An 11128-nucleotide genomic window follows, 5' to 3' on the forward strand; every position below is an offset into this window, starting at 1 on the left:
AGTATAAAGATTAATATATTTATGGGAAAAGCTATAGAAACTATAATAAATATATATGGTTTGATATATAAATATATTTAGTCTTACTTGTATGGTTATGTTTTTTTGGTTTAGTGATATTGTATGAATATATAAATAAATATATATATGAATTAGTAAAAAGTTTATGGGCAGCATTAGAGTTAAGACAAGCTTATGAACATATATATCAATATAAATTAGTATATGTGTGAATATACCTGTGATAATATATAAAAAAATATATGGTTTTATGAAAGGATATTTTTAAGGTTATTTCTATGGTTACAATTTGGTTTAAATATGTGGTGGGAATATATAAATGAATATATATGAATATATATGAGAATGTATATGTGAATATATTAATATGTATCAAAATATACATGAATATCATATAAATGTATAGTTTGGTATACATATTATGGTTATAGTGGTAGTTCTAGGGTTACAACAAAATTTATGGGTAGCTTTAGGTTTAGCTTTAGGGTATGGACATTTATCAATAAATATGAGATTATAAATGAATATATGTGTGAAAATAAATATTAAAATCAAAATACATGTATATGGTTTGATATATGAATAGGTTTAATCTTGGGTGAATGGTTGCAGTTTAATTAAAAGATAGGGTATAAATATATGACTGAATACATATGACTATATATATGAATATATATGTGACTATATATAAATATTCATATAAATATATGTGGTTTATATATAAAAAGTTTTATGATTGATGATATTGTTACAGGTAGGACTAAGTTTAGTTATTAGGCTAGGTTTAGGGTTAGTGTATGAAAATATATATCAAAATATATGAGTGTATAAATGAATATTCAAGTGGAAATATGTATGAAAACATGGATAAATGAACCATACCTACACCTAACATTTAAGCTATATATATGTAAATATATATAGATTTTTATATATAGATACATTTAGTGTAAGGTGTATGGATACAAAGTGATTCATAGATGAGTAATAAATGCATAAATAAATAGATATACAAATATATGTGAATATAAAAATATATATGAACATTTATACAAATATATAAGGTTTTATATATAAAGTTCTTTTTTTGTTATTGGTGGTGTTAAGGTAAGGATTAAGTTTACAGGTAGGTTAGGGTTAGTGTAAGAACATATACCCATATATGGATATATGTAAAGTACATATGAAAATCCATATACATATATTTTTATATATGGATAGTATTAGTGTTAGGCATATGGTTATGGTTTGGTTTAAAGAAGACGGAAATAAATACCTCCCATGCTCCTGGATAGGCAGAATTAATATTATCAAAATGTCCATACTACCAAAGGCATTATACAAGTTTAATGCAATTTCTATTAAAATCCTATTGAAATTCTTTCAGAGAACTAGAAAAAACAATCATGAAATTCATTTGGAAAAATAAAATGCCCAGAACAGCTAAAGCAATCCTTAGCAAGAAGAGTGAAGCAGGCGACATCACTTACACTATACTACAGAGCAATAGTAACAAAATGGCATGGTATTGGTGCCTAAACAGACACATAGACCAAAAGTACAGACTAGAAGACACAGAGACAAACCCCCATAAATGCAGTTATCTCATACTAGACAAAGGTGCCAAAAACATTCACTGGAGAAAAAATAGCCTCTTCAACAAATGGTGCTGAGAAAATTAGAAATACATATGGATCAATACATGTGGATTGAAGACTTAGGCACTAGAATAGAGACCTTGCACCTAACAGAAGAAAAGGTAGGCCCAACTCTTCACTGTGTCAGATTAGGAACTAACTTCCTTAACAAGATTCTTTTTCAAATTAATTAATTAATTTATTTATTGTATATATGACAGCAGAGTGCATTTTGATTCATTGTACACAATTGCAGCACAACTTTTCATTTCTCTGTACACGATGTAGCATCACACAATATGTACATTCATACATGTACGTAGGGTAATGATGTCCATCTCATTCCACCAACTTTCCTTCCCCCATTTCCCCTCCCTGCCTCTCCCTCCCCTTTGCCCAATCAAAGTTCCTTCATTTTTCTCATCCCCCCACCCCCACTATGGATCAGCATCCACTTATCAGAGAGAACATCTGGCCTTTGGTTTTGGGGATTGGCTTACTTCACTTAGCATGATATTCTTTAACTCCATTCCTTTATCTGCAAATATAATTTTATTCTCTTTTAATGCCGAGTGATATTCCATTGTGTATATATACTGCAGTTTCTTTATCCATTCATCTGTTGAAGGGCATTTGGTAAGTTCCACAATTTAGCTATTGTGAATTGAGCTGCTATAAACATTGATGTAGCTGTGTCACTGTAGCATGCTGTTTTAAGTCCTTTGGGTATAAATTGAACAGTGGGATAGCTGAGTCAAATGGTGGTTTCATTCCAAGTTTTCTAAGGAATGTCCATACAGCTTTCCAGATTGATTGCACCAGTTTGCATTCCCACCAGCAAAGTATAAGTACACCTCTCTCCCCATATCCTTGCCAACACTTATTATTGCTTGTATTCTTTATAACTGCCATTCTGACTGGTGTTAAGATGAAATCTTAGAGTAGTTTTGATTTGCATTTCTCTAATTACTAGAGATGTTAGCATTTTTCATATATTTATTGATCAATTGATATACAATTGATCAATAAATATATCTTCTTCTGAGAAGTGTCTGTTCAGCTCTTTAGCTCATTTATTGATTGGGTTGCTTGTTACTTTGATGTTTAGTTTTTTGAGTTCTTTATATATCCTGGAGATTAGTGCTCTATCTGATGTATATGTGGCAAAAATTTGCTCCCCAAATGTAGGCTGTCTCTTGACCTCATTGATTGTTTCTTTTGCTGAGGAGAAGCTTTTCAGTTTGAGTCTATCCTATTTATAAATTCTTGATTTTATTTCTTGTGCCTTAGGAGTCTTGTTAAGTAAATCAGGGCCTAATCAATGTGATGAAGAGCCTACTTTTTCCTCTATTGATAAAATTAAAATAAGAAGCTACCGCAACACCTGGAGACTAAATAATGCACTATTGAATGATGCATGGATAATAGAAGACATCAGGGAGGAGATAAAGAAATCATTAGAGGTCAATGAGAACTCTGATACAACTTATCAAAATCTCTGGGACACTATGAAGACAGTGCTAAGAGCAAAGTCCATTTCATTAAGCTCATTCATTAAAAGGATAAAAAGTCAACAACTAAATGACCTGACATTATATCTCAAAGCCCTAGAAAAAGAAGAACCAACCAACACCAAAAGTAGTAGAAGATAGGAAATAATTAAAATTAGGGCATAAATAAATGAAATTGACACAAAAGAAACAATTTAAAAAATTGACAAAACAAAAAGATGGTTCTTTGAAAAAATAAATTAAATAGACAAACCCTTAGCCACCCTAACAAAAAGAAGGATGGAGAAATCTCAAATTAATAAAATTTGTGATGGAAAAGGAAATATCACAACAGACACTAATGAAATACAGTAAACAACTAGAAACTATTTTGAAAATTTATACTCCAGTAACATAGGAAACCTCAAAGATACCAACAAATTTCTAGAGGCATATGATGAATCCAAACTCTGTAAAGAAGACATACACACAATTTAAACAGATCAATTTCAAGCAAGGAAATAGAAGACACCATCAAATGCCTACCAACCAAGAAAAGGCCACGACTGTAAGGTCAGGCACTGGTGATCAAAAGGAGGCAGATTAAAAGCAGCTGAGCAAGGTTTTATTGAGATTCGCTCCCAGGCAAGACCCTCCAGTCCAACAGAGTGTGTCTGGAAGAATAGCACCCAGGCCCAGCTGGATTGGAGTTTTATTGGGCTTAGGGCAGGAAGGGAGGGCTTGGGACAGGAAAGGGAGATTTTTAGAGTCCTTTGTCCTCCTGCTTGGTTGGGGGGATGTTGCTGGGATCTGTGTCCTTCCAGGATTTGTCAAGAGACCCCACTGTTTGACAGGTGGTTATGGGGCACTATCACTCCTTGTCTGTCGGCACCTGACTGGTTGTTCTTTCATGAGTGTGGGTTGCCTGGTGATTTGTTCCCTTAGCCACCTCAAACTGACCTAATAAGGACCAGATGGATTCATAGCTGAGTTCTATAAGACCTACAAAGAAGAATTAATACCAATACTCCTCAAATTATTTCATGAAATAGAAAAGGAAGGAACCCTTCCAAACTCATTCTATTAAGCTAGTACCATCCTGATACCCAAAACAGGCAGAGACACATCAAGGAAAGAAAATTCAAGACCAATATCCTTGATGAGCATTTCTCACTCCTGTCCCACAGGAGCTATGAAATTTGAGCTTCCTCTGCATAGAGAGTTCAGGCTGAGAAAAATGGCAAAAAATCACACAAAGAGAAAGTATTTTTCAAAAAGCAGGGGTGGGATGGCTCTGCAAACTTAGAGGTCCTGCTTCCACACTGGAAGGTGAGAGTGAGAAGAGCCCATATTTTCTTTATTTATACAAGGGGGCTTCAAAGGATTTTCATGGAATGTTTGTTTGCCAAATAAGGTAGAAGGAGGGCTGTCCAAGCCCAATAGGTAATGCTCAATTCTGGAGCTACAAAACAGCCTCTCTAGCCCAGCAAAGACTGAAGTCACTATGGTCTTTGCATGATCCATTAAGTGGGAGAAGCCACAAAACGACTTGCAATGCCAGACCAAAATCTCCTTGGCACCAAGGCTGAGTAGAGGCTTTTTAAATATCTCAGGTGTGCCCCCCCAAAACATTGATGCAAAAATTCTCAATAAAATTCTGGCAAATCACATACAAAAACATATTTTAAAAAATAGTGCACCATGATCAAGTGGGGTTCATTCCAGGGATGCAAAGTTGGTTAAGTATATGGAAATCAATAAATATAACTCATCACATCAATAGACTTAAAGATAAGAATCATATAATTATATCAGTTGATGTAGAGAAAGCATTTTAAAAAATACAGCACCCTTTCATGCTCAAGCACTAGAAAAACTAGGGATTGTAGGAACATACCTCAACATTGTAAAAGCTAACAAGACTCTTAAAGCACAAGAAGAAAAATCAAGAACCAGTAAATGGGATGTGTTCAAACTAAAAAGCTTCTTCTTGGCAAAGAAAATAATCAATAACATGAAGAGAGAGCCTTAAGAGTGGAAGAAGCGGCCTGCACTGCGGTGTTTCCCGCGCGGGTAACCTCGGTTCCCGGGCTTACGGCGCGGCCTCTCCTACCGCCTCTGGAGCCGCCGCGGACATGGGTTTCCTGAAACTGATAGAGATCGAGAACTTTAAATCGTACAAGGGTCGACAGATTATCGGACCATTTCAGAGGTTCACCGCCATCATTGGACCCAAAGGCTCTGGGTGCTGTGGAATCTATTGCCATGAAGAACCCCAAAGAGAGGACAGCTCTATTTGAAGAGATCAGTCGCTCTGGGGAGCTGGCCCAGGAGTATGATAAGCGAAAGAAGGAAATGGTGAAGGCTGAAGAAGACACACAATTTAATTACCATCGCAAGAAAAACATTGCAGCTGCACGCAAGGAGGCCAAACAGGAAAAAGAAGAGGCGCACCGCTACCAGCGCCTGAAAGATGAGGTGGTACGAGCCCAGGTACAGCTGCAACTCTTTAAGCTTTATCGTAATGAAGTAGAAATCGAGAAACTCAACAAGGAACTGGCCTCAAAGAACAAAGAGATTGAGAAAGACAAGAAGCGAATGGACAAGGTAGAGGATGAGCTGAAGGAGAAGAAGAAGGAGCTGGGCAAAATGATGCGGGAGCAGCAGCAGATCGAGAAGGAGATCAAGGAGAAGGACTCAGAGCTGAATCAGAAGCGACCTCAGTACATCAAAGCCAAGGAGAATACCTCCCACAAAATCAAGAAGCTGGAAGCAGCTAAGAAGTCTCTGCAGAATGCTCAGAAGCACTATAAAAAGCGTAAAGGTGACATGGATGAACTGGAGAAGGAGATGCTGTCTGTGGAGAAGGCCCGGCAGGAGTTTGAAGAACGGATGGAAGAGGAGAGTCAGAGTCAGGGCAGAGACTTGACCCTGGAGGAGAATCAGGTAAAGAAATACCACTGGCTGAAAGAAGAAGCCAACAAGAGAGCAGCCACTTTAGCCCAGGAGCTGGAGAAGTTCAATAGAGACCAGAAAGCTGACCAGGACCGTTTGGATCTGGAAGAGCGGAAGAAAGTAGAAACAGAGGCCAAGATCAAGCAGAAGCTGCGGGAGATTGAAGAGAATCAGAAGTGGATTGAGAAGCTGGAGGAATACATCACTACTAGCAAGCAATCCCTAGAGGAGCAGAAGAAGCTAGAGGGAGAACTGACTGAGGAGGTGGAGATGGCCAAGAGGCGAATAGATGAGATCAATAAGGAGCTGAACCAGGTGATGGAGCAGTTGGGGGATGCACGCATAGACCGCCAGGAGAGCAGCCGTCAGCAGCGAAAGGCAGAGATAATGGAAAGCATCAAGCGCCTTTACCCTGGCTCTGTGTATGGCCGCCTCATTGACCTCTGCCAGCCCACACAAAAGAAGTATCAGATTGCTGTGACCAAGGTTTTGGGCAAGAACATGGATGCCATTATTGTAGACTCAGAAAAGACAGGCCGGGATTGTATTCAGTATATCAAGGAGCAGCATGGGGAGCCAGAGACCTTCTTGCCTCTTGACTACCTGGAGGTGAAACCTACAGATGAAAAACTCCGGGAACTGAAGGGGGCCAAGCTAGTGATTGATGTGATTCGCTATGAGCCACCTCACATCAAAAAAGCCCTGCAGTATGCTTGTGGCAATGCCCTTGTCTGTGACAATGTAGAAGATGCCCGCCGCATTGCCTTTGGAGACCATCAGCGTCACAAGACAGTTGCACTGGATGGGACCCTGTTCCAGAAGTCAGGAGTCATCTCTGGTGGAGCCAGTGACCTGAAAGCGAAGGCACGGCGCTGGGATGAGAAAGCAGTAGACAAGTTGAAAGAGAAGAAGGAGCGGTTGACAGAGGAGCTGAAAAAGCAAATGAAGGCAAAGCGGAAAGAGGCAGAGCTGCGTCAGGTGCAGTCTCAGGCCCATGGATTGCAGATGCGACTCAAGTACTCACAGAGCGACCTAGAACAGACCAAGACACGACATCTGGCACTAAATCTCCAGGAAAAGTCCAAGCTGGAGAGTGAGCTGGCCAACTTCGGGCCTCGAATTAATGATATCAAGAGGATTATTCAGAGCCGAGAGAGGGAAATGAAAGACTTAAAAGAGAAGATGAACCAGGTAGAGGATGAGGTATTTGAAGAATTTTGTCGGGAGATTGGTGTCTGCAACATCCGAGAATTTGAGGAAGAGAAGGTGAAGCGACAGAATGAAATTGCCAAGAAGCGTTTGGAGTTCGAAAATCAGAAGACTCGCTTGGGCATCCAGTTGGATTTTGAAAAGAACCAACTGAAGGAAGACCAGGATAAAGTACACATGTGGGAACAGACAGTAAAAAAGGATGAAAATGAGATAGAAAAACTCAAGAAGGAAGAGCAAAGACATATGAAGATCATAGATGAGACCATGGCCCAACTACAAGACCTGAAGAATCAGCACCTGGCCAAGAAGTCAGAAGTGAATGACAAGAATCATGAGATGGAGGAAATTCGGAAGAAACTTGGGGGTGCCAACAAGGAAATGACTCATTTACAGAAGGAGGTAACAGCCATTGAGACCAAACTTGAACAGAAGCGCAGTGATAGCCACAACTTGCTACAGGCCTGCAAGATGCAAGACATCAAGTTGCCGCTGTCAAAGGGCACTATGGATGATATTAGTCAGGAAGAGGGTAGCTCCCAAGGGGGGGAATCAGTGAGTGGTTCCCAGAGAACGTCCAGTATCTATGCTCGAGAAGCCCTCATTGAAATCGACTACGGTGACCTGTGTGAGGATCTGAAGGATGCCCAGGCTGAGGAGGAAATCAAGCAGGAAATGAACACACTGCGGCAGAAACTGAATGAGCAGCAGAGTGTGCTTCAGCGAATTGCTGCCCCTAACATGAAGGCCATGGAAAAGCTGGAAAGTGTCCGAGACAAGTTCCAGGAGACCTCAGATGAATTTGAGGCAGCCCGAAAGTGAGCAAAGAAGGCCAAACAGGCTTTTGAACAGATTAAGAAGGAGCGATTTGACCATTTCAATGCTTGTTTTGAATCTGGGGCTACTAACATTGATGAGATCTACAAGGCTCTGTCTCGTAACAGCAGTGCCCAGGCATTCTTGGGCCCTGAGAATCCTGAGGAGCCCTACTTGGATGGTATCAACTACAACTGTGTAGCTCCTGGCAAACGCTTCTGGCCTATGGATAACTTGTCGGGGTGGGGAGAAGACAGTGGCAGCTCTGGCCCTACTCTTTGCCATCCACAGCTACAAGCCAGCCCCCTTCTTCGTCCTGGATGAGATCGATGCTGCCTTGGATAACACCAACATTGGCAAGGTGGCAAATTATATCAAGGAGCAGTCGACTTGCAACTTCCAGGCCATCATCATCTCTCTCAAGGAGGAGTTCTACACCAAGGCTGAGAGCCTCATTGGAGTCTATCCTGAGCAAGGGGACTGTGTGATCAGCAAAGTCCTGACCTTCGACCTCACCAAGTACCCAGATGCCAACCCCAACCCCAATGAGCAGTAGCAGTAGTTCTACCCTCCTGCCCTTTCTGGATTCATAAACTTCCCCTCTACCAATCTGGATATTTGGCACCCAACCTTCCCCTCCCTCCTGGTCCTGTTTGGTGTAATCATGGGATTTAGGCACTGTTATCAAGCACGAAGAGGAACAGAGGTGATGTTAGGTCTGGAGCAAAAATTCCTGAGCTACAGGGAGCATCCTGGCCTCTGGAAGGAGGTGCTAAGCTGAGCTGAACAGGGCCATCTGTCCATACCACCCCCTCCCAGACCACCCCACCCATCACACATTAATCATGGGTCCCTTGGGTCCCTGGCCCACTGAGTGTGTGGGTATGTATGTGTGTTTATGTATGTTTGCTTGTGTGCATGTGGGTGTGTTTGCAAAATAATAAAAGATATTGGAGACCTGTTTTAGAAAGAGCCTAGGCTGAATTTGATTCCAAGAGACCTTAGGATGACAGCACCCCAGAGCTGGGCAAAGGTACTTGGTACCTCATAGGAGTCTTAGGCAGTCACTGGAAACTGCCCTCATTCACTTATTCATACGTTCATATATTCATCAGACACATACTGAACACCCTCTATTTGTCAGGCTCTATGCTTAGAATACTAAGTTTAAATCTGACATGATCTCTGTCCTGGTAAGGAGATGTAGTGGATTCATGAATTACAGTGGTTAGCCAATTTGAGAAGAGGATGATCACCTCTAGGTTTCCTGGAGAAGATCATGTTTGAGCTGGACCTTGACAAATTGGTAGAATTTGGTCAGGCACTAGAAGCAGAACATGGGCTCTAGGGCAGACAGTTAGGGGTTCTGGTCCCGCGTCATCACTTACTAGTTGTTTGACCTTTCTGTGCCTCAGTTCCCTCATCTGTAAAATGGGGCTAATAATATTACCTACCTCATAGGATTTAATGATGTCAAGCTCCTCACTGGAGGCATTATCCATGTGGAGCCAACTAGGTGCCAACCCTTCAGAATACAAGCCTTCTCATGCCTGGACCCTTGAGGGCTTCTGATCCTGGCTTTTAGGGACAGAAGGAACCTCCAAATCTGGGAGGTGTTCTGGTTAATGAGAAAGTTCCAGGGAGATGACAGGGTTTACCTAGTAAGTGGAGGTCCTAAGAAAGCCTGTAGCTTCAACCATGTATAACTGGGTGCTTGGGCCCCAATTTGGGTTGTGAGGAACTAGGAGGAGAGGTAGCCTGGGCCTAATATGTGATGATCCTGTTGGGACCTAACCTCATTAGCTATAAGGACAGGACTGTAGAGGCAGCAAAGCCTGGTGCAATGAGTTCAGCTTTCTTCACTCATTCACGTACATTATCATACTTTTCTTATCCTGATCATGTCTTGCTTTTTTGTTTTTTAAAAATTAAATCAACTGGGGGTGTAGTTTAGTGGTAGAGTACATGCTTAGCATGTGCAGGGCCCTGGGTTGTCCCAGCTGCCCCCACACCAGAGTTCTAACTACAAAAGTAATGCATGAATCCATTCTCTTAAAGAAATTAGATTGTTGCAGATAAAAGTAGCCTCATTCAACTATAACTACTCCCTTTCCTATTCTTTCCCCTCATAACTGCTGTTATGTTTTTTATGCTTCCATCTAGACTTTGTTTTAATATTTTTACATACATATATGAATTCACTGAAAATATTGTGTCTAATGCAAATGCTATATTGAATTGTTCTCCATTTCTTTGCTTAACAATGTTTTTGAAATCTGTGCATGTTGCTAAGTGTAGCTCAATTCATCCTCTATAATTGCTGTATAGATTGCCATCATATGACTCTACCACATTTTATTTACCCATTTCTCTTATGATGGACATTAAGACTGTTCAAATTTTGCTATTACAAAATACTACATAGGAGCATCCCTGTATCTGTGTGAATGTGTGTCTGTGTGTCTGAAAGTTTACCTGGGTTGATTCCTAGAAGTGGAATTGCAGAGTCATAGGATATTTATATATTTGTGTCTGATAGATATTTCCAAATTGCCCTCCTGTACTATTTACTAAGTATTTTTCCTGAGGTGATCTGAGGTCTAACATTGTTATCTACATCAGTTTCATTCTAAGTAGTGATATCCATGAAGTCACTGGTTTGATATGCTAATTATGTATTTTTCTAATACGTATTAAAAGGCATGACTATCTAAACAAAAAAAAATTGTCTGTGTTCAACCAAAGAAGTCACATACCACCAGTGGTACATGTGCCATAATTTGGCTAATGCTGGCACAGTTCGGGGGTCAGACCTGGTTCAAATCCTAGCCGTAGAAACTTGGGCAAGTTAGATCCTCACTGAGCCTCAGTTTCCTCATTTTATAAAAGGAGATAAATAGGATGGGGCTGGGGTAGTTTAGAGGTAGAGCTCTTGCTTAGCATGTACAAGGCCCAGGGTTTGATCCGTAGCCCTGACCAAAAAATAAAAGGAGATAAATA

General features: G+C 40.4%; 1 protein-coding gene across 1 annotated transcript; it reads left to right on the forward strand.

Moving 5' to 3' along the window:
* Positions 1 to 5268: 5268 nt before the first annotated feature.
* Positions 5269 to 10407, forward strand: LOC124080458 (structural maintenance of chromosomes protein 1A-like). Its single transcript, XM_046426364.2, is given in 3 exon segments — positions 5269 to 5389; positions 5391 to 8368; positions 8370 to 10407. Coding segments are annotated over 3 exon segments (3399 nt in total). The 5' UTR covers positions 5269 to 5283; the 3' UTR covers positions 8685 to 10407.
* The last annotated feature ends 721 nt before the right edge of the window (positions 10408 to 11128 follow it).

The sequence above is a fragment of the Marmota monax genome, unplaced genomic scaffold, assembly GCF_021218885.2.
Source record: "Marmota monax isolate L192 unplaced genomic scaffold, Marmota_monax_Labrador192_F-V1.1 WCK01_AAM20220418_F8-fsc00723, whole genome shotgun sequence".
Classification (NCBI taxonomy): Eukaryota; Metazoa; Chordata; class Mammalia; order Rodentia; family Sciuridae; genus Marmota; species Marmota monax.